The sequence below is a fragment of the Microtus pennsylvanicus genome, chromosome 11, assembly GCF_037038515.1.
Source record: "Microtus pennsylvanicus isolate mMicPen1 chromosome 11, mMicPen1.hap1, whole genome shotgun sequence".
NCBI classification, from domain to species: domain Eukaryota; kingdom Metazoa; phylum Chordata; class Mammalia; order Rodentia; family Cricetidae; genus Microtus; species Microtus pennsylvanicus.
The window spans coordinates 63,145,201-63,169,528 of NC_134589.1; the positions used below are offsets into that span (position 1 = coordinate 63,145,201).

Here is a 24,328-nt window from a genome sequence, read left to right on the forward strand (position 1 = left end):
ACTCAGGAAGTAACAAAGGAGAATCAAGAGTTCAAGTTTATCCTCCTGATCTACATAGCAATCTGAGGCTAGCCTGAGCTATATGAAACCTTGTCCCAGAAAGTCCCCCAAGGAGTTGGATAATTTGATTTCTCGTATGGAAAATATGGCTTTAATGTTGACTAAAAACCAAATGGGAGAAAAAAGGAAACAGAACAAAACTGCATCATGGCACTGATAAGTTCAATGGCGCCCTCTAGAGGCTTGACTCTCCGTGACGCTTCCACACCAATGTAAGAACAAAGAAAAATGGCGTTTACAGGGTGATAACAGCAGCGTGACTCAAAGGCAGAAGGAGTCAGGGCTTCAGACAACAGTAAACTAAAATAGAAAACCATCACATCTCAAGATTATCTCCTAGTGCCTTGTCCCTGAGTCACTTCCCCTTAACAGGGCTTTGTGACAGGCAAAACTGGGCGCGGTGGGGGGTGAGTGCAAGGGAGACTGGGATTGAGCTGAAACCACTGCCAAAAAAGACCCAGTCATTCCTAAGTCTGAAAATGGTCAGAGTCCAGGTAGGTTTGTTGGATCTCGTATTGATGTCTCACTCAGTGTGACCAGAGAGAAGGGTTTGCTGCCTAAGAAAGATTAAAAAATAATAGGTCTAATTATGGGTGTGTTCTGAAAAACACTTAATCCAGAAAAAAAGAGAGGCAAGGAGAGAGAATAAGGAAGGGAGAGATGAAGAGAGGAAGGAAGGGAGGGAAGAGTAGGGGGAGGAAGGGAGGAAGGGATGAAGGGAGAGAAGGAAGAGGGGAAGAAAAGAGGGAGAAAAGTAGGGAGGGATGGAAGGAGAAAAAGAGAGAGGAAGGGAGGAAGAAAGGGAGGAAGGGAGGGAGGGAGGGAGGGAGGGAGGGAGGGAGGGAGGGAGGGAGGGATACTCACCTTCAGCATCTCCAACAGACCAAGAACGGTTTTTACACACTCCCCACCCACTTACTTGGATTTTTGAAGCAAAGAGTTTATTTTTTTTAAAAAAAGATTTTAATGTAGATTTGAGGTCATTAGGACCCAGATGGAGACACATAAGGACAGTGACTCTATAATAGATGTGAGTGCTAAGGAAGTCATATTGACTCACCGTAATAATGGTTATACACATATGACATAGTGGGTTCTCAAGTACACTGTTTGTAGGACTCAGACTGTTAAATGGGTTGCTAGGCTTGTTCTTAGCTGTGGAACATTTCGTTAGTAAATGAGCTCATAAGAGCTCATAACATTTATGAGGTGCATTCTGTGGGTTTATAGACTGGTGATATAAAAACATAGGTCAACAACAGCATTGTTACTGTGCACGGGTCACAAGGAAGTGAAGATACATGTCTTCATGAGAAGCATGGTTTGTATCTAATTTTCCTTTTTCCTGTCTTTCTATCCTGCCTCAGTTTCTCCTTCTGGGACATGGATCCCTTAATCTTAAGGGTTGGTGATGACATAAACTCGCTTGTTCTGAGTCTTTCTAAAAAAGATTTACTTGGTCGGGTGGTGGTGGTGCACACCTTTAATCCCAGCTCTTTTGAGGCAAAGGCAGGAGGATCTCTGTGAGTCTGAGGTCAGCCTTGTTTACAAGAGATAGTTCTAGGGCAGCCAGAGTTGTTACACAGAGAAACCCTGTCTCAGAAAGCCACCCAAAAAAAAGAAAATTTACCTGTGTGTACGTGCATAAACATGTATGAATGTATGTATGTGTGTATCCAAGAATGTATGTGTGTATGTGTGTGTGCATGTGTGTGAATGTGTGTATCTGCTTATGTATATGTGTGTATATAAGTGTATGTGCATATATGAGTGTGTTTGTAAGTTTGTGTGTGTGTATATACATGTGTCACATTTATGCAGGTACCCACAGAGTTCAGGAGAAGGTATCAGATCCTGGAACTGGAGTCACAAACAGTTGTGAGCCCCTACACGGGGGTACCAGGAACCTCCTCCAGTCGTCCACAAGAGCAGCAAGCACTCCTAACTGCTGTGCCATCTTTTCAGCCCACCAAGGCTTCTTCAGGCTTTACAGAGACATGGATCCTGCCTATGCAGAGACTGAAAGTCCATTTTGTAAAAAGACACAAGAAGGCCTAAGCTTAGAGAGCGAAGGGTCATGATAACTACATGAGAATTTAAAGAGTATTTTATCAGTGAGACATTAAATCATAGAAGCTGTAAAGCAGATTTTCACGTTTAATCCAAGATTAACATTAAAAATGGGACTTTTTTCTACCATGAAGACCTGCAGATGATATTTATGAGTCATCATTGAAGTGAAAATCTGGAAGATTTGACCTGGGTGTAAAAGTCTAGAACAGATGTACATCCCCAAGTTGTCAGAGGTACACACACGGCACTCTCCCTTACTAACGGCAAAGAACCCCTCTGCTGTCAAAACACCAAGCAACGTTTGCTGTCTCTCAATGAGGAAAGCAGGTTTGAATACTAAGAAAGTGAACGTGCTTGAGAATTTTCACATAAAGAATTAAATTTTGGCTGAATATTTGGTACTGAAGGACACAAATCATCTTCAACATTTTTCAGAGTTGGTATTTTGATTTTATAATCATGAATGCTAAGGAAGTCCCTGAGAGGACCAGCTTCCAAACTGCATCCTCTGCTAACCACTAACACTGATTCTTTGCCATAGCCTAGGTACAACATGTCACAAAACCATCTACATCTCTCCTAACCCAGTACAGCAGGCAAGATCATTGTCCCCACTGCATAGGTAGCAAAGCTAAGACATGAAGAAGTACTCACCTAAATCCAGGCTTGGAATTGGGAACCATACTTTCAGACTTTAGTGGTTGCCTTAGTTAGGGTTTCTATTGCTGTGAAGAGACACTATGACCACAGCAACTCTTATAAAGGAAAACACTTAATTGGGGCTGGCTTACAATTTCAGAGGTTTAGTCCATTATCATCATGGCAAGAAGCACAGCCACATGCCAGCAGACAGGGTGCTGGAGAAGGAGTTGAGAGTTCTACATCTTGATCCACAATCAGCAGAAGGAGGCTGTCTACCACACTGAGGGTAGCTTGAGCATATAAGACCTCAAAGCCCACCCCCACAGTGACACACTTCTCCCAACAGGGCCACACCTACTCCAAAAAGGCCACACCTCCTAATAGTGCCACTCCCCATGGCCCAAGCATTCAAACACATGAGTCTACGGGGCTCATACCTATCAAGCCACCATAGAGACCCTGCAAACAAGAAAGTGAAGTGTATGTATACATTTCTCTCTGCTCTTGATTGTGGACATGGTGTGACCAGCTGTCTCGAGCTCCTGCCCTGCAGTGATGGACTGTAACCTAGTGTTGTGATCTAAAACGAATCTTTTCTTCCGAGTGGCTTTTTGTCAGGGTATTTTATCACAGAAACAGAAATTAAACCAGAACAAAAGTTGATGCTGAGGAAATGATATTGTTGCTGTGGTAGACCTGACCATGTGGCTTTTACATTATATTCTAGGGAGGATGAGAGAGCATTTGACACACTGGGCTAGAAAAGCCACTGGATGCTGGAAATGGAGGGGTGGGGCATTTCAATGGGAACTTGGAAGATAAAAATTCTATAAGGAATGTAGACAATTGAGAATCACACATGGGGCTTTAGAGAATATCAAAGACTTTATTAGGAAAGGGAACGGGTCATTCTGGTGTTTTTGGCTGAGAATCTCTGTGTGCTGATTGGGCTGGGACTGAAGATGCAGCTGTGACTGTCAGAGAAATCAACACCACTGAAATGAATCTTCAATGAGGCAAAATAGAAGCATTTCCTCAAGTCAGCACACAGATCCTGATACAGCTGTGGTCCAAGAGAGGCAGGCTACATTTTAAACGGGCAGCAGAGCTTGTGGATGTAAGTGCTATCCACATGGTACTAGTTTGGAAAGCATTAAAAAATGCAAGATTTAGGGGGTCATGGAGAGGATCTGAGGGCTGACATTGTGTGACATATTCAGTCCCTGTGTGGAACTGTGAAGGTGGTCTCAGTTGCCATGGAGACCCAGAGTAGTGAAGATGCTAAGACCACATAAACCTGCAGGTCTGGAGTGGAGCCTCCCTAAACCCAAGAGAGAAGCTGTATGTGTTGCAGGTGGCAGAGCTGGAGGGGCGAGGCTTCTTAAGTCATTTGGAGCAAAGAATCCATTAGGAGCTTCAGATACTGTGCAGAGGAACCACAAAATTTGGTATGTGCCCTTCTGGAATTTGGGGTTATTTTGATCTGATTGTGTAACAGGACTTAGACCTTACTAGACCCCCAAGACCTTAGCACAACTGATGTCATGTTATAGGCACCATTCTAATCTTAGAAACAAGCATGCAGGCCCCCACACCTGCCAAAATGGGAACAAATTCCTAATCCATCAAAGACCTTGTCCATAGTCCCAGGTCTGGAAAAGTCCCCAAATGTTCTAACTTTGATTTTTGGCTTCTGTAGTTTTACTTCTTGCTAACTGTTCTTGCTAACCAAAGTGTGTCAAACAGGATGTAGCTTTGGGGCTTAAAAGACAAAGAACGGTGAGGCTTAGGGTTACACAATTTGGGAAAGCTACCCTGTAGCCCTCCAGCCAGCAAATAAAGACTTCCTATTGGCTTTAAGAGTCCATGTTCTCAGAGACAGCTGACCTGATCTTGTGAAAGCACATTAACTCTGGACCAACGATTAGGGGGCCTGCATGGAACCGACCTAGGACCTCTGCATGTGTGTGACAGTTGTGTAGCTTAGTCTGTTTGTAAGGCTCCTAGTGAGATCAGGGCCTGTCTCTGGCACTTAGCTGGCTTTGAGGAACCTGTTCCCCATGCTGGATTGCTTGCCCAGCCTTGATGCTTGGGGAGAAGCTTGGTCCTACCTCAACTTCATGTGCTGTGATATGTTCAAGCCCATGGGAGGCCTGCCCCTTTCTGAATGGAGACTGAGGAGGGGTGGATGATGGGGAGGGGGAGTCAGAGGGAGGGAATGGGAGGAGAAGAAGGAAGGGAAACTGTGGTCAGTAAGCTAAATAAATGAAAAAAAAATTTTTTTTTTGGTTTTTCGAGACAGGGTTTCTCTATGGCTTTGGAGCCTGTCCTGGAACTAGCTCTGTAGACCAGGCTGGTCTCGAACTCACAGAGATCCGCCTGCCTCTGCCTCCTGAGTGCTGGGATTAAAGGCATGCGCCACTATCACCAGGCAATGAAAAATTTTTTAAATAAATTTTTAAAAAAAAAGATTGTGTGTTCTTTAATAGAGAGCAACATTCTAAAGACCCCAGTGAAATTCCCAGAGACACTAAGGCCTCAGAACCTCTGGACCCATTGCACAGGAACTGACAGTTCCTAGGGTGTGTGCACCCTGAGACATTCCAGAGCCCCAGAAACTTCTCCCACCTCTGCTCCAGATGCCTCCACCCTAAACAGTCACCTGGATCTGTCCTTTCTGGAGGTGCGTGTTTATGGTACCTTCTCCATAGGGTGGACCCAGCCCTAGTGTCTGGGCTCTGCATGAGATGTCACCAGAGCCCCCTGGCTCAAGACAGTGTGGTGGCCACCCTGGGTTGTCCTTACTATGTGTCTGTCTGTGTTTCCTTCTGTGTGTTTCTGTCACTTCTGTTGGTTGGAGAAACAGATCTAAAATGAAAGAGGAAATGAGCTATCCTGGGGCCAGAGTAACTGCTGCTCCTGTGATAGTACACAGCTGTCTGTAAGTCCTGTCCCAGAGAATCCAGTGCCTTCTCCCGGCTTCGGGAGGCACTGAGGGCATTCACAAGGTGCACAGGCATGCTTGCTGCAGGCAAAACATAAAAGTAAAAATCTTTAGAAGTGAAAGATTCTGGTTTAAAAGTGTGTTGTATGACCAGTTGGCAAGAGGTGGAGCAGAATGATTGGCTTTATCAATTTGACTTAGGACCACCTGGAAAGAGAGTCTCAATTGGGCTTGTCCATATTAGGTTAACCTGGAGGTATGTCCTGTAGTGGGGGCGATTGTCTTCATTAAGTATAGGGGAAAACCCATCCCACTGTGGGTGGTGCCATTCCCTGGGCACAGGGTCCTGAACTGTCTGAGAGGAAATCGAGGTCAGCAAGGGATGCTTGTGCTTCTGTTTCTCTCTGCCTTTAACTGTGGACGCCATGTGACTAGCTGTATCAGACTCCTGAGGCTGTGGCTTCTCCTGGGTGACGAACTGTAGCCTGGAACTGTGAGCTGAACTAAGCCCTTCGTCTCCTAAGCTCTTTATGTGAGATTATGTTATCCCAGCAGCAGACAGCAAACTGGAGCTGGATGAAGGCATTCTCAAGCCCTCCTGGTCTTGTAACTTTTAGGTAAACACGAAACTGAAAATAAAGAGCTAAGGTGGACTGAAGAGAGTCCTCAGTGCGTAAGAGAGGGTACTTGCTGCTCTTGTGGGGGACCTGGATTCTCTTCCCAGCAGCCACATCAGGCTGTAACATCACCTATAACTCCAGCTTCAGAGGATCCGGCACCACTTCCAGCCTCTGAGAGCACTGTACACTTGTGAGCACACACCATGTGCACAGAAATAGTAAAAATAAATCATTTTTTTAAGAGCTAAGGTAAATCAGAGTGGACACAGTGATGTGTACCATCATAGCCCTCATGGTGGCTTGCTCTTGCGTCATTGTCAGATACTCATTACAATAAAGACCCTTGCTGGTTTACACCTTTTGATTTCTTTATTGCAGAAAACCCCATTTATCCAAAATTAGCTCAACGCCCACATTACTATTAAACCTGAACCCTGCAAGCCTGGGTCTGGGTGGTTGTCTGGCCCCCTGGGTGTCTGATGTGGAATGGAGGATTAGGTTTAACTCTCTGATTGAAGGGACCAGGACTCTGCAGCCCACTCCATCCTGCACAGTACTGCAGGAGACCTCCTAATCCCAGGCTCTGAGCTCCTCTGTCCTCTGTCTTCCTGGAGACTTGATCATGCAGCCAGCGGGAGCAGTCTGGTTCTCTGCAATCCTTTGGCTTGCCCTTCTTGGGCCTTCATAGTGACAGGCCTCCAGGATGAGATTTTTCTTCATCTGCTGTGGGTCTCTGGACAACTGCTGAATAACCAGATGTCATGATGCCGCACCAGACTGAAAGGCTGCTGAACTTCTGTGCTGGTACTAGGAGCAGCACAGGGCACAACAAGGCTCACCTGGGGTCCCTCCTGCATGTGACTGCACAAGAAGTAGCAAGTAGAACGCTGGAGTACAGGGATGCTAACAGAAGGTGCCAGCAAGGCCACAGGTTCAGCTTCTCAGGAGCAATATGAACCAGGAGCAGGGATATCATTGAGTCCTGAGGCAAAGAAGATTCTATCTCCAGAGCAAAGACCCTACCTCCAGGCAAGATGAGAAGAGGTGGGCAGGGTCTTGAACTACACCCAGCACCGAACATATCAGGACAGACTGTCTAGAAGTCAAACAACACTTTAATAAAGGACATAATGTGGCTGCTAGCATTGCCTGGAGTCCTGCGACTTCCAACCCACTGAGCAACTAAACTGGAAGGTATGTGAACAGAAAGGGCATTGACGCCCATGGGACACTGGGTGGGGCAGAGCCCAGGGACCTCAGAATAGCAGCTTCAGAAGAAGGAGGCTGCCGAAGACAGAGGAGATGAAGGAAGCTTTGATGGTTGTGCTGGTACTAGGGGTCGTGGTGACTGTGGTTGGGGTCGTGGTTGTAATCTCATTTGTGCAGCTAACCGTCTGGAAAGTGAATTCTCCAACTGTTACGTTCCCAGGAGTCAGGATGTTGCAAGTAGCTTCATCGATATTAGAACACCCTTTCAGCTCCACTTTGTTGCCTGAAGATGCAAATGAGACAGTCAGAGCTCTATAACTCTATACAACCCTACCACCAAAGCCCCAGCCCATGCAGAGTTATTTATCTGCAAGCCACTGAGCCCCTCTTCTGACAGCCAACTTCAAGGAAGAAGTCCAGAGTTAAGAATACCAAACAGTAGCAGTACAAGAACTATGAAGGTCAGAAGTCAGATCCCTCCCCACCCAACCCCAAAAGCAACTGAGACTGTGAGATGTGGGTTGCTAATCCAGGATTAAAGAAAGAATGGGAGATAGATCTTGGATGCCCCATGTCTTGTGTTCCTGTGGAGCTGTCAGATGAAAAAGTCAAGAACAATTAGGGCACAGTGGTGCACACCTGCAAGCCCAGTGCTTGGGAGACTGTAGCTGGAAGATCATGAGTTCAAGGCTAGCCTCAGCTACATGGCAAGACTCAATCAGGAAAAACACAGAGGGGAGGGAATGAAAGAAGAAGGAAGAGGGAGAGGAAGATGAGGGGGAGAAAAAGAAGAAAAAAAGGCAAGCCTGGGTAAAAGGCTCAGGGGCAGTTCTTTCAACTCTCCATTCAGAAGGGAATGAATCAGTGGGCTCCCTGGGCTCCAGCCCCAATTCCAGTATTTCCCTCAGTTCTCATTCCTCTGGGTCTGATTTTTTTTCCTGCTTGAGTTTTCCTTGAGAAAAAGGAAAGTCAACAGAAAGTGTACAGGAAATGCTCAGCATCTCTATCTTACCTCAAAGTTCTACCTGCTTACACAGTTTCTTATTGTAGAAAAAGGTCTCCAGCCAGCTGACCTGAGCTTGTGGGAGCTCATGAACTCTGAACAGACAGCTCGGAAGCCGGCATGGGACCGACCTAGGCCTTCTGTGTCTGGGTGACAGTTGTGTAGCTGGTCTTTTATGAGGCCCTAGTAGTGGTACCAGGACCTGTCCCTGATACATGAGCTGGTTCTTTGGAACCTATTCCCTATTTTGGGATGCCTTCTTCAGCCTTGATACAGTGGGGGAGGAGCTTGATTCTGCCTCAACTTGATATGCCATATTCTGTTGATTCCCATGGGAGGCCTTACGCCTTCTGAATGGAGACAGAAGAGGAGTGGATGGGGGATGGGTAAAAAGGAGGTGGTATGAGGGAACTGGAGGAGAGGAGAGAGGGGAAACTGTGGTTGGTTTGCAAAATTTAAAAAAAATGATAAAAAAAAGTAAAAGGTCTTTAGCACTTTCAATGATGTAGTCACAATAGCAGCTACTTCTGAATGGTTGTGCCTCTATAGGTCTGCCAGCTGCAACTCACGCATCCCTGGGAAACAGGGAGCTCCCAGAGGCATAAAGGAACCTGGTTCTGTCAGAGCATAATGTGTGAAAGAGACCTCCAAACCCCAGAAAGAAAAGTTTGCTATTGTTTCGCCCCAGGTATCAGTGCTGAGAGTTGAGCTAACCTGAGTCAGGAAGTGCAGTGCTAGGCACATCTTGATAGGATTTTGAAAGTGATGTTGAACAAAACAATAAAGAAAATTTGTGACCTGCTGACTTTTAGTGTCTATGAGATGACACTACCAGGAGACTCGGGCATGAGATGAACGAGGTCTTTTGCTGCCTTTAGGCACAACTTTAGAATTAAAAACCAGGGCAGTGTGGGCACCTCAACCATTTCAAGGAAAGTGACTTTTTGCTGTGGTTTTACTCAGAGGTACAATGTAAGTTTTGCAAGTATGAGGCTCCAGGGGATGGAGAAGAAAGAGAGATAGAGAAACACAGAGATACCGAGAAAGCGAGAGGGAGAGAACAGACATTCTGGAATAAGAAAATCTATAGAGGTGATATAAAAGACCAGTGGGTGCCAGGGTCTTGTGGGGAGGAAGAAAAGCATGATCAGGTGAGACACAGAAGACTCTAAGGGCAGAGGGCTTCCTCTATGTGACACTGTCATGCTGAGCAGATGGGATACAGTTTCCAGAGCAGAGGGCCTTCCTCTATGTGACATCGGTCATGCTGGAACTGATTATATCAGGAGTAAACCCTGAGGCAAACTGCAGACTTGGGTGACAATGAGTGCCTGAGTAGGCTTACCACGGTGGTGTGAGCACTTTGACAATGAGGACAATTACATATGAGCCAGGCAGTCAGGGTACATGCAGAATGTCTATGCCTCTAACTCAGCTTTACTGTGGATCTAAAACATCTCTTTAAAAATATTTTTAAAGACTTTAAAAGATAGGATGCTTGGATCCACTGGAAACTCCATGGTTATAGGTAGTCTTTGAAGTTGACAAGCAAAAATTGAAATGAAATTTGTATTTGGGTGCAGGCCTTAAACCCTTTTAGTCTGAGCCATGTTTTAGGTAAGACAGGCTAGTTATTCATTTTTGGTTTGTACCACTTTTTTTTCCTTCTTGGAAATCACTAGATCACATTCCCAAGAGTTCCACTAGCCAGGATGGACACATTGGTTTTACTCAATGTACTGTAGGAGGACACAATTCACTTTCAGACCTAACTGCTGAGTAGCCTTGCGCCACTGCCTTTATCCCCCTCCCCCACCTGCTGCCCCTACCCCTCTACACCTATCACAAACAACCAGTAGCAAAGTAGAGATCTACTCGGTCCTCAGAAAATAGGGACAGAGCTACAGGGTAGTAGTGGCCCCAGGGCTGTTCCACTAGCAAAAGGCAAATGTGCATTGCATGCTGCCACCAGGTAGGGTGGATACTCTGACAAAATGTCAGCACTGTCAGATTACTTTTGTAGAAAAATAAATAAATAAATAACCAGATGGCCCTAGCTGACCCAAGCCAACACGTCTCAAGTTATATGTTTCTTCTAATATATATATATATATATATATATATATATATATATATCACCTATTTTCTTGCTGAGCAATGGCATCCTAGTACCAAAGCAAGTGCCAGAGGGTCATGAAGTCAGATAACTGAGTCTTGGGTTACACCACAGGAGAGCAGGAGAAAGGCAACCAGAAGTAGTACTGGACTAAGAGCAGAAGTGGCGACCAGCAGAAGGCTTTCTGGCTGATGTGGGATTCCCCTCTGTATGCTGTGAATATGTTTCATTAGCACTGGTTAACAAAGAAGATGCTTTGGCCTATGGCAGGGCAGAATATAGCAAGGTGGAAAACCAAAGCAGAGACAGAGGAGGAAAGAAAATGGAGTCAGGGAGACACCATGTACCTGCAGAAGGAAAAAGGTACCAGATCCTTACCAGTAAGCCACAGCCTCATGACAACAAACAGATTGATAGACATGGGTTACTTTAAGATGTAAGAGTCATTGGTCAAACAGTGTTGTATTTAATATAGTTTCTGTGTGAGTATTCAGATCTGGGAGGGCAGGAAATAGAGCAGTCTCTAGCTGAAAGGCATCCTGAGCTAATCCCTGCTCTGCGTCTACCCTTCCCAGTCCTTTTGCTTTTTTGTCTCAGCATCTGAATCAAGGCCTGATGTGTTTCAGCTCCAGCCCTGTTAAGGAATTGAAGCCTCAGACTTACCATTTACATGGTCAGCAATGATGTGGACACATCGCTCTCCTTGGGAACACTGCTGGGTTTCCTCCTTGCAGTCTGTTGTTGTGTTGGAGCTATAGCAAGAAGGGCACTGGATTTGGGTGTCGGCACGAGAAGAACCAACACCACTGTCTTCTCCATTGCCTGGATAAAGGAAAGCCATTACTTAGAATCATGCCATCACACTGCCCTGGAGAGGAGGGGATAGGCAGGCAGAGAAGCTGCTGGAGGGTCTGCCACTGGGAAGCTCAGATCTATCCCTAAAGATACATGCTTTGTCCAAACATTTCCTATGCACAACCCCTGAAGCCCACCCTTATGGGGCAGCCAGTCTGTAAGAATGGTGGTCCACAGTGCTCTGGGGTTGACATGAGCAAGAAAGGAAAGAATCCAAGCTATAGCCAATGTGAATGCCAGCCAGCTGTTTGGAGCACTAGCCAACAGGTATCTGATTGGCATTAAGACTTGTCCTGAGCAGATGAACAAGGTCCATTTTCATATTGTGATGGAGAAAAAACAAAAAATAAAAATAAAAAAATCACATTGAGAACCAGCCTTGCACCTATCTGTCTGTGCTTATGATAATGAACTTCACCATCTTTGCTCACATATTTTTCTTCTTCTAAATCAGCAGTTCTAAACATATTTCCAATGGTCTTAGGAACTGGGACACCACTAAGTAGCAAAATTACAATTATCAAGTAGCAACAAAAATTAATTTATAGTCGGGGGTTCCTAAGACCATCAGAAATATGTTTTTTCTGGTGGTCATGCCCCACAGATTAAGAACAGTGGTTCTAGGGGGCTGGAGAGATGGCTCAGTGGTTAAGAGCATTGCCTGCTCTTCCAAAGGTCCTGAGTTCAATTCCCAGCAATCACATGGTGGCTCACAGCCATCTGTAAAGAGGTCTGGCACCCTCTTCTGGCCTTCAGGCATACAGACAGAATATTGTATACATAATAAATAAATAAATATTTTTTTTAAAAAAAGCTCCTGGAAAAAAAAAAAGAACAATGGTTCTAAATGAAGACTTTGACATAGATGATCACTTCTCAAATTGTAGTCCAGGACCTCCTGGATCCCTGTGGCGCTGCAAGGATCCCAAAAAGTTAAAACCAATTTTATACAGCATCAAGATGTTATCTGTTCCTTTTACTCTTTTTGCCTTGTGTGCATGCAGCAGAATTTTCCAGAAGCACCACATTATTTGTGAGATTAAATCAGACTAAATATGCAAGCAAACATGAGATCCCAGCTTCCTTCTAAGTTATAAGTTAAAACATTCTTTCAAAATATCTATTTGAGGGTGAAGTGCTAGAGAGATGTTTCAGCTTCCTTCTAAGTTATAAGTTAAAACATTCTTTCAAAATATCTATTTGAGGGTGAAGTGCTAGAGAGATGTTTCAGCAATTAGAAGCACAGGCTCAATTCCCAGGTTCAGTTCCCAGTCACCATGTGGCAGCTCCAGCGGATCTGATACCCTCTTCTGGATTCTGTGGGCATTTCACATGCATGGAACTCATACGTACAACCTCATACATGTAAAATTAAAATAAATAAATCTTTAATTTATATACATATATGCATATATATGGAACAATGCCATTCATCTTATTAAATGCTTTTTGGAAGCTATTTCTTTGAAAAACTCTATTAGTATTAATAAACTTTTTATTTGTTTTTGTTTTTTGAGACAGGGTCTCACTATGTAACTCAGGCTGGCGTTGAACTAATAGAGATCCCTCTGTCTCTTCCTCTATCACAGAGTTCTAGGATTAAAGGCATGTGCCACCTTGTCTGGCTAAATATTTTTACTTTTGAGTAAATGAATTAAGATTTGTGAATTTGTTTCACTTTAATTTCTAACCTAGTAAATGTCAGCAGGTAGAGACCATATAAACAAAAGACTTGAGGAGTTTCTCTTGTTACTGAGACACACACCTATATATTATATGTATATATTATAGGCACATACCTACAATCCCAGCACTCAGGAGGCAGAGGCAGAAGGACTGGGTGAAGATCATCCTTGACTTCATAGCAAGTTTGATGTGAGCCTAGACTGCAGGAGATACTGTCTAAAAGAAGCTGATGGTTGAGGCCCTGAGATCATAGAGTTTAAGAATGACTAATGAGCACTTGCTTCACTTGCCACACAAATGAGATCACTGAAGAAGGAGAAAGCATGGTATTTGGGCTGCCTGAGTACACTCCGTGTTTCTTTTGTGATTGCGATAAGTCAAATATCGATGTCATCCACCTGTGTGCTAAAGTGCCTGAACTTGAGACATCCATCACCAGCCAAGCAAAGTGGTCAGAAAATCAAGGGTGGGACACAGAGGTGTGACACAGGACAGGCTGCTGGGCCCGGTACAAACCTTCACCTTCATTGTCAGGGCATGCATCTCCTTGGCAGCACTGGCTTGCAAAACTGAATTGTTGATTATCAGACACACGCACCATGAAGGACACTACAACACTGTTGCTGTTGTTGATGCAATTAATTTCTGAGCAGAACTTGTTCTCATATGAGTACGGGGACTCTCCTACATCAAGGCAAACACAGACTGTTAGCATCTGGAGAGACTCCAGCAAGAGCAGCATCTGGAGGAGACAGTGCTTCATACAGGAGCAGTTGACTTGAACCTCTGCTCAGCACATCTTGGGAGAGACTGCAGAAGGTTTCTTAAAACATGAAGAATCCAGTGGGGCATAGTGGCGCACGCTTTAACCCCAGCACTTGGGACAGACGCAAGTGGATCTCTGTGAGTTCGAGGTCTGCCTGATCTATAGCGTGAGTTCCAGTACAGTCAGGACTACATAGTGATGTCTTGGGCGGGGAGTGGGGGGAGAACAAAGAAAGCCCTTTCCCATCAGAGAGAACTCCTTTCTTTATTGTATTAGCAGAGGAATGGGTTAAACTCTGCCATTAGCTAACCTACACCTGTGAGCCTTATATGTGTGTGCAGCCAGGAAAGATGTAAATGAGACCCAGCACAAAGTTGTAAACTTACTTAACACACGATTGAAAGTTTTCACAATTTTTTTTTCTGTCAAACCACCTCTCTCAATTCTTGAACATGAACTTTGTGGGTGACAATGTATTATCACGTCAAAAGTTTGGGTACAAATGTTACTCAGGAGGGACACCAGAAGATGGTGGTTTAGTCTAACAAATCTACAGCCCTCCCAGGCCACTAATTTGTCTTAACAGCTCAAAAAATAAGAAAGCAGGCGCAGTGGGATTTGGTATATGATACAATATCACAGTACCATCCATGGCTCCTTCCTAGAAACTTCATGAGAGTCCAGTCAGTGCTACCCAGTACAGAGACATCAGCTATAGGTGGCTGTTACGTCAAATGTGGATTGGTCAAAATAAATTGAGGAACTGGGAGTGTAGCTCTGTGGTAGAGTGTTTGTCTGGCATATGCAAAGCCCTGGATTTAATGTCCAGGACCACAATAAATAAATAAATAAATAATAAAATAAAAAATAAAAAACACCAAAAAACATTAAATAAAGTTAATTGGCCATGTTGGCATATAATTGCAATTCTGGCATTCAAGAGGCAGAGATCGACACTGATTTTTTCAATGACTCTCTGACTTATTTTTTGGTAAAGGGTCTTCAGCTGATCTGGATCCCACCAGTTTTAGACTGGCAAGCTCCAGGAATCACCTTGTCTTGGCTGCCCCACTGCTGAGATTACAGGCATGCACTGCCATGCCTGGCCTTTTTAAATAGATGCTGAGGGACAAGTTCCGGACCTCATGTTTGTGTGTCAAGCACCTTATTGAATGACCTATCTCCTGAACCCCATTGTTAACTAAGGCCTTGCAAGGTTTCAATGTCAATTTGTTGGCTGTCCAGCTTTTGTGTATGGAAGAACTCTAAGTGCTTCAAGAGGTTCCCATCAGTCAGAATGCCTGGGGAGGAGTTCACCAAGGAAAATATATTTGATCTAGAAGAGAAAGGAGCCAGAAAGCTGAGAGAGGAGAGGGCTGTAAAACATACATGTTCCAGGCAAGATGCCTGCATCTTATTTATCTCTGAGTTGCTCTAACTGTTTACATCTATCCAAAAATGTATCTACAGCAAGGTTTTGGCCAGTGAGACTGATTTTCAAGACACCACAGGGTTTATTCGCTTGTTTGATTCTGTGCCTGTATTGCCATGCAGCTCCTGTTCACCTCAGCCACTGGGGAGTCGCCTTCACGACCCACTAGTCTCACTGCACAGCACAGCACAGCCCCAGCTCAGATGTCTTCCTTGTGCCCACCCTCTTTAGCACAACCCACAAGTCCCATAGATATAGGCAGCCCCACTCACCTAGAGTGGAGTTGACCGAGGACTCCACACAACTCATCCACTTAGTAGTCTCTGAATCGCTGGCAGGACAGTCTTTGAGTTCACTAGGACATCTCTCAGTGCCCTCAGCGATTGAGGAACACTGTTTACATTTCAGGGAGTCTTAGGGAAGAAAATATTCACAGTCAACAACCCGTAGACATTCCCAGAGCACTACACCCACTACAGGAAGAAAGATCCAGATGGAATGCCCAACTGTCCTCTGAAGATCCCCAAACTCATGCTATGAGATAGAGCAATGCCCACTAGATCCCCCCCCCTTATTCACCAGTCATCAACAGGAAGAACCAACCCTGACCACCAGCAGAGTGGTCTCTCTAAAGGCAGAGTAGACACATAGGTCTCACACAACACAACAGGCCTGGTAGTATGTACCAGGATGCCAAGAGCAAGGATGCTCTGATGTGGTGAAAAAGAAGACTTTATCCAGAAGGGGGCTTCTCTCACCTATAACTGTGATGGCAAACGCCGCAAAGACACCAGCAATGAGGATGCCTTTCATGATGGCGGGGCTGGCTTCTCCCAAGGGTGGGGCCACGGAGCCTCAAACCTGGAAAGACAAAAGAGGACAGTCCAGGATCTTGATGGAATGCCTACCATCAAAAGTGTTTGAAAGACACTGAAACAAGTTTAGTACATGGTCTGTCCTTGTTTCTGGGGCAGAAAACTCAGTCCTGCACAGGTGCACAGAACTGTGGCTCTCATCCATCCTGCCTGACACAAGGTTGAGCTTCAGCTGCAAATGGTCAGACAGAGCAATTTCCAGGTCTGCTGGGGCCGAGTTACAGGTCTGTCAGATTCCTGTCACTATGACAAAATCCCTGAGATAATCGATTTATAAGGAAGGAAGATTCACTGTGGCTCATGGCTTCAGAGATATCAGTCATTTTGCCCCATCATGCAGGCCTTTGTGGAAGTTCATGACGAAGGAGGTCTGGTCACCTAATGCAGCCAGGGAGTGACAAGGAAAGAGGAGTGTGTTCCAGGGTCTCACTCAATGAGCTAACTTCCTCCTCCCAGGACACCTTCCTAAAGTTTCCAGCATCTCACTATAGAACCACAGCTAATGACCAGGCGTTTGTGGTATATTTGAAATCTAAATCCTAACAGGGTCCCAGATAAAAACAGTGGCCCTGGGTTTTGTGTCCTCCTCACCTCCCTCAGGTTCTGTAGTCCGCTTATCTCCCCTGCCACAGGATCTGTGTCCTCCCACCCCTCCAGAGTACACTGTCTCTTCTCCCTGCAGGGGTCTCCTGCATTCGCTTTGATGCCCAGGGGCTTTGCTGCCACCACCTATGCAGATACCTGTGAGCCCTTGTTCTGCTCCAAGCCCTGTACATGCACTAATCTGAGTGATTTCTTAGCACCTGGACAAGACTGAGCCCTAGAAGAGAGAAATGATGCTCTCAGAACCAAGCTCTTACTCCTGGGAGTGTCAGAGCTGGGATACAATACAGACCCAAGATCCCTAGAAGACAGAAGTGATGCTCTCAGAACCAAGCTCTTACTCCTGGGAGTGTCAGAGCTGGGATACAATACAGACCCAAGATCCCTAGAAGACAGAAGTGATGCTCTCAGAACCAAGCTTTTACTCCTGGGGGTGTCAGAGCTGGGATACGATTCAGACCCTTCACTCCCACTTGTTCTGCCATCCAATTCATATCGCACACCTCAGAAGCCAGGGCCTGAACTCATCAAAGCTCCTGAGTTAGATTAATGCGGCACCAATTTCTCAGTACCTGGCCTTCTTTACCTGCCAGTCATCTGAGTTAGATTTTTGTAGCTTGCTAGGTTCTTGCCACATTTGTTAGGATCCTAAATCACAGCTCAAGGAATTTCTCTTTGTCCGAGTAGCAGTGCAGCATAGGAAGAAAACATTTGCACGGAACCCTCCTTGATCATAATCTAATTACCCTATAAATGGCAGCCATAGCCAATGTGGCTCCTTAGGTTAACTCACTCGAGGTAGGTAACGACGCACCTGTCCCTCGGCACAGGAACCGCTCACCGTTCGGATGGTCAATGGTCACGTGTGTTGAGTGGCTGCCACTAACCATGGCAGACAGAACACTTGTCTCCCGTGGAGCCCCAGTGAATAGTACTGCCTGAAGACAGGCTGGTGTCTCCACCCCACAGACGTGCAACCTCTGGCAGAAGCGGAAGCAGCCAGGCTCACCGGGGGCCCTCTCTGAAGCTTGACAGCCCCATGACAGCTGTCACAGACTGAAGCAAAGCTGACCTTGTCTCAGGATACCCCTCTTCCTGCTCCGTCTTGTACGACAGATCAAACACACATCTCACCACACAGCACGCACAGCAGCATGGCCTTCTGGCTGACTGACTAGGGACTAGTAAAAAAATAAGGGAAGCTAGCCCAGCCAAGGGACAAAAACCTGTATACATTCCCAGTGGCCACACGGTTTAGAAACCCAGAGGGCAAATCAAGTATGTCTTATGTAGAGTATGTGACACACGGCTCTGCACTCAGCTACTTGTTCTTCCATACACCAAGACAGCCCTCCAGGCCTGGAACCCCAGCCTCTGGGGAAAGACCTCTAGAGCATTGTCACTGTGCAGGAGGAGGGGAAGGGAGACAAAAGTTGGGGGAGAAGCAATCACAGAAGGGCATTGACTGCACAGATCACCCCAGCTCCCGCCAGCCTGATGGTGAGTCTTATTTCAAACCCAGAGAAGTCAGGACCTGACTAGCAGACAGCAGAGAGGCAGAGACAATCCTGTGTGGGACATGGGGCCTATTAATCACTTCCTTTTGCCAGAAGAACAAGGTCTCATGTAGCCCAGGCTAGCCTCAAACTGGCTACATAATCAAGGATGACCTTTAACTTCTAATCATCCTGCCTCTGCCTCCTGAGTGCTGGGATGACAGACATGCGCCACCATACCCACTTAATGAAGCCCTAGGGATCGAACCCAGAACTTCCTGCTTCTTAGACAAGCACTCTACCAACTGAGCTGCATCTCCAGTCCCTTCCCTGCTTTGCAACAATCTATTAGTAAATCTTCCAGTGTGCTGACAGCATGCTGCCGCATTGCTCACATCTGCCAGGGAAGCCGGAGCTCAGAGACACCGTGCCACACGGACAACAGAATGCCAAGCAAGCGCACCCGCAGCCCCAACCTCTACTCCGGCCAGCCCACCCCGAGAACAGGGCAGCAGTGGGCGGCACTGGCAGAAAAGAACCTCGAGAGCACCCTGAACACTATCCAGAGCAAGCCTGAATGCCCTCAACGCCACGCCCGCCCCAGGATTCAGCTTCTCCAGCTTCTCCCAGCATCAGGCTCCAGCCTCGGAGTCCACTCACCTTCTGTGTCCAGTCAGGAACACTGTACCGAGGAAGGTGGATCCTGGCAGTACGTTGGAGCAGGTGTGGAGAGAGCCCTTATATAACAGGTGGCTGTATGCCCTACAAGCCCAGTTGCCTTCTAGGGAGGGGCCTCTTTGTTATCCAGGCCCCAGCGTAGGGTTGTTAGATGGTGCCCTGCCCAACCATAACGATCAGGATACTTAACCCTTGGCCCCTATGTAGGTGGTGCTCCCTCTGAGGCCTGCAGGAATTGGAAGCACCTGCCTTTCCCACAGTGTATGAGGGGACAGTGTGTTCCTGGTACCTTCCAGTGTCTCCCATAGTGCACTCATTTCCAGGCCTGGGAACAGCATTCCAGAATAGCAGCTTGGTAAAACAGTCCACTCCCGGTTCTGGCAAAATCCCCATTTATAGATGAGGACCCCCAACTACAGAAGAACAATGTAAGAGGCTTGCCCATGGCAGGTCACTGGGCAGAGCCAGACAGATCACAGGAGGGCCACACCACTCAGAACAGAGGTTCAAGTCTCTCTGGCAAATGACTTCACCTGGTTAAGTTTTGGAGTCTTCCAGCCAAGACAAAGCTAAACCCACTGTACAGCTGCATGGGATGATGGGTGGGCCATGAAGGAAAGCTGCCCACAGTAGGCTACACATGGGTCAGGGCCCACAATAGGGATTACTGCCTTCTCTGACAGCCAGGGCAGGTTCCTGGGGTCCATCTGGGCAGCCAGTACTGAATAGAGCCCACGTCAGGTACACTGAGACAGCCTCCCACCCCCTCATGTGATACTGTGGCTCTCCTCATCTTTCTGTTGTCCTACCAACACAGTGTACACACACACACACACACTTCCCTAGACACTCCTGAAGCACCCTCCATATGTCAAGCTAGCTCTATGCATTTGGGAGTGCCTGTGGCCTTTACTCTCCTGAAGGGTTCTCTAGAAAGGAAGACTGAACAAATAAATATGATAAACATGCAAAATAGGCAAAAAAAAAATCAGGGTCAATTCATCAACCAAATGGGGGTACAAGACTGAATTTTAAGTAGAAACATCAGAATCATCTAGAAGAGATGACACAGCCTGAGTGGGGTTTCTAAGCAGAGACTCTGGCCAGTTCTTATCCTCTGGCCCATCCTCCCTCAGGCTATTTGATGAGAGGGGGGTTCCCTGAAGGAGAGCAGTCCCCTGTCTCACAGAATACTGTTGTTTCCCTCTACACACCCACTAGTGCAACAAAATCAACTAGCATGGAGCAGGATGGGTGGTGGATACAGGAGAATGAACAGGGATGAGGAGTCCCAAGTGTTAGCTGCCCCAGCTGCACATGGAGGACTTGAAGATCCTGTGAATTTGTTTGACAAGCCCTGGAAAGCCCCATCCAGTGTTAGAATGAAGATGGGCATGGGAAAACTGCACTAACCAAAGCGAAGTCTCCTCAAGAGGCTCAGATACCCAGGCTAGAGAGACAAAAGCAACCAAAAAAGATGTGGGCTGAATCCAGACTTTGCCCCTTATGTCACCTAAGTTACTTATTAACCTTGCTCCCCATCCAAGCTCCCTGTGTGAAATCCCAAGAATTGCCCTAATAAAACAGCTGCCGGCCATTTGCTCCCGAAAGCATCTTGTCACTCTGCCATGTTTTCCAAGACCGTCTATGGGGAATGTGGGAGGGGTGTTGAGCCTTTGGGGTTACACAGATGATCGTCATCAAGCTCCCTCATCGGGGCCAATACTGACGGCAACAACAAGCCCTGGGTTCGGATGGGCAGCTCTGTATAACCACCCCTCACAGCCCTGGGTTTAGTGCCCTTGATGTCCTGAATAGTACAAATGGGTATCACATTTCCTTTGGCAGGCAAGGAAACTGAGGCCCAAAGATGTCTCTCCTCTTGACCTTCAGTCATAAGAAGTTTTCCAGGCATCCCAACATAGCTCAGGTAGTGTCGAGCCTCTCTACCCAAAGGGTCGGAAACACTGACTCCACTTACTAAGATCCTAGGGGTAATATCTCTGTCATCAGTCACCAGATGGTAGGAGAAGTCACTTTTCCTAAAGTAGACCCTCGGCTAACTAGCTAAGAAGCCCAAGGGCTCCAGAGAAGCCTGTCCCAGGGATCAGCTCAGGAGAAGCCGGTCCCAGCGATCAGCTTAGCTTTCACTCTATTTTGGTTTTCTTTGGTCTGGTTTGGTTTTTAAAAACAGGATTTCTTCTGTAACAGTCCTAGCTATCCTGGAACTCACTCTGTAGACCAGGCTGGCCTGGAACTCACAGAGATTCACCTGCCTCTGTCTCCCAAGTGCTGGGATTTGAGCTGAGAATCCCTGAGAGTGACTCAGACTCGCTGGTTCCATCATTTCTGAGAAAGAGGAGGAAGTCAGCCATTTTTATACCAGGCTCGACTGAGAGAAGCCTAGCTGAATCCCAGAAAGTCATACCAGGATGTAAACCTGAAGCAACTATGGGAAGTGGGTTCCTCCCAGGGTTTTTCTCAGCCTCCAGCATCGATGTGAGTTCCCCAAAGAGTCCCATTGTAGTAAAGTAATCAAGGAAGACAGGCTGGAGCAAGACAAGAGTTCAGCAGAGGAGTCCGTCAAGAATGATCACCCTTGCCCCACCTGTTCTGTTTCTTCTGGGAACTCTCTCCAGTTACCTTATTCCTATAGTTGCAATATTAGAACAGGCTAAAAATTCATCAAAATCACTGCCCTCAATGTTTACACCCCCAATCACTTCACAGAGGACCCAGATATGTCCTGAAACATAAGCTTCCCCCATGGTCCTAGCTCCTCTTTAAGATAAACAATCCTCTGTTTATGTCTTCCAAATGAGAAAAACATCATCGCTCACTTCCTAAGTTATTCTAAGAATTAAAGGAGAAAATAGAACCATGGGGAAATGCTCAGTGGTTAAGAGCACGGCTGCTCTTTCAGAGGACCCCAGTTCGGTTCCCAGCACCCACATGGTGGCTCACAACCATCTGTAACTCCAGTTCTGGAGAATCCAGGGCTGGCCTCTGACCTCTAAGTACATTGCATGCATGTGATACATTAACACTTGCCCACATAAAAAAAATATTTTTAAGCCAGGTGGCGTGGCTGACACCTTTAATTCCAGCATTCAGGAGGCAGAGGTAGTCAGATCTGTGAGTTTGAGGCCAAAGCCAGTCTGGTCTACAGAGTGAGTTCTAGAACAGCCAAGGCTGTTTTTGAGAAACCCTGTCTCAAAAAGACTAAAAATAAATAAATAAATAAATAAATCTTTATTTTAAAAGAAAGAGCTCATGGGGGAGAGATTTGGCGTACATATATACATACGGGTCATGGGGACCACAGGAGCAATGGCCAGCTCTGTAGCCACAAGCTCACACCAGAAGGGACACACAAGGCCACACGGCACAGTGATCAGGGTGAAGCCCAGCCGCAGAGTGCACTTTGTCATCCACCAGTCAAGCAAGCTTAGAAATTTACACACCATTTGAATCTCTGGTTCTTCACCCGGGAGAAAAACGGAAGCTGCAATACCGACTGGCTGTAAAGATCAAGAGATTTGGGAGATCTCTATCGTTTCTATAAGCTGTGCCAAAGTGCTCACCTAGGTTTTGTACTTTGCACCAACCCTTCAAATAGAACAAAGTAGTATCAAAAGCAAAACAAACGAACAAAAGATTAAGAGGGAAATATACGATGGTCTTTGCACAATGCACAGAAGACTGGAAGGCTGGCTCAGGAAATTTTCACAGTGCTGTCCGTGACGTGGGCAAACCCACCCACGAGGCCCTTTCTGGTGAGCGTGTGTCTAGGAGCAAATCAGCTAACCATCGCAGGACACTTTCAGTATAATCAGTTCTACAAAGACTGTGAACAAGACTGGACTGATGGCTCAGCTATTATAAGCGCTCGCTGTTCTTTCAGAAGACCCAGATCAGACCCAGACCCATGTCAGGTTAGCTCAGAGCTACCTCCAGCCCCAAGGGATTTGACAGCTCTTCTGACCTCTTTGGGCACCTGCACACAGACGCCACATACCCACTCAGATACACACATGCACATAAATAAAAGTGCATTTTCAAGGTGGTACCTCCCTCACTCCTTGCCCTTTCTCTAACCATTGGCCTTCATTTCTTTTCCCACATGCCCTCACCACCAGGTTTTAAACTTACTCACTTACTCAACAAGGTACTAAGAGAAGAAAGCTGAAGAAGACAAATCAATCCCCTGCCTTCCCTAGCTTTTTAGAAACCTAATGAAAACAGCTACAAGCAGACAGACATGTACAGGTCAACGCAAGTTACACTGTTGTCATAGAATCAAAATGGAGTGAACACAGGAAGTAACAGGGCTGACTCCACAGACACACAGAATTCCAGCAAAGAAGACCCTTCTGAGAACTGAGAAGAAACCAGATTGGGAATTAGAAAGGCAAGATGGCCTCCAAAAGTCTCATCAGCTTTGGAACAGAGTAGCTTGCTTGGGGGAACTGAACCAAGTTTACTACAGAATTACCAGTTCACAAAAGAAACTAATTTATGGAGAATCTACAGGACTGTGCTCACACCCTTCTCCTGAGCTCATTTTCATATCCTATGTTCGTCTTCCTCATAAGCAGCTTAGGTTATGGGCAAAGAGTACCTGAGCTGCTTGTAACATGATAAAGCAATTTATGGTCTGTGAGTCAATGTTCCTTCCAAGGTTACGATTTCCTTCTCCATAAAATAGCGTGTGACAGAATTAGCATCTTTACATGCCAATAATAAACATACACAGGAGAAAAATTAAGACGTTACATTCATACTCTCACCAAAAAAAAAACAATAAGATACTTAGGATTGAGTTTAGGAAGTGTTTAAAGAAAGAACTCAGTGGTGGTTGATACTGGCTGTCAACTTTACAGGTTCTAGAACCACCTAATAGGCTGACCTCTGGGCATGTCAGTGAGGGTGTTTATAGATTGGGTTAATTAAGTTGGGAAAGTCAACCCTTAATTGGGTGGCACCATTGTAGGGGCTGGAGTCTTACAATGAACACAGGAGAGAATAAACTGAAGATCAGAATCTCTGTGTGTGTCTCTCTGTGTGTCTCTGTCTCTCTCTCTCTTTGTCTCTCTCTCATCGACTTCTTAACCACCCCTGTTGATGCTTGAAGGAGACCCCCTATATTTCTTTCTAGAAGCTTCATGTCTTACATACAGTCCTATGATAAATTTTCTTCTAAGATATTTCAAGCTCCTGCCAACATGACTGCCCCTTTATAATAGACTGTACCCTCGAACAGTGAGCCC

The 24,328-nt window shown here is 46.0% G+C and overlaps 1 protein-coding gene across 1 annotated transcript; it reads right to left on the reverse strand.

Moving 5' to 3' along the window:
- Positions 1 to 6,689: 6,689 nt before the first annotated feature.
- On the reverse strand, positions 6,690 to 19,183 carry Lypd8 (LY6/PLAUR domain containing 8). The gene is made up of 6 exons (XM_075941819.1): positions 19,041 to 19,183; positions 16,065 to 16,267; positions 15,679 to 15,737; positions 13,725 to 13,892; positions 11,331 to 11,510; positions 6,690 to 7,831 (listed from the first exon to the last, which is right to left on the reverse strand). Exons 2-6 carry the CDS (start codon positions 16,217 to 16,219, stop codon positions 7,596 to 7,598), a joined length of 798 nt encoding a protein of 265 aa, XP_075797934.1. The 5' UTR covers positions 16,220 to 16,267; positions 19,041 to 19,183; the 3' UTR covers positions 6,690 to 7,595.
- Positions 19,184 to 24,328: the final 5,145 nt, after the last annotated feature.

Bases quoted from the DNA above. Each gene is read 5' to 3' on its own strand.
- Lypd8 (XM_075941819.1), bottom strand. From the start codon at position 16,219: ATGAAAGGCATCCTCATTGCTGGTGTCTTTGCGGCGTTTGCCATCACA. The intron at 15,738-16,064 runs GTGAGACCTATG...CTGTCCTGCCAG, and splicing joins TACCAGGCCTGTTGTGTTGT to CGATTCAGAGACTACTAAGT. The intron at 11,511-13,724 runs GTTTGTACCGGG...CATGATTCTAAG, and splicing joins CCCTGACAATGAAGGTGAAG to TAATGGCTTTCCTTTATCCA.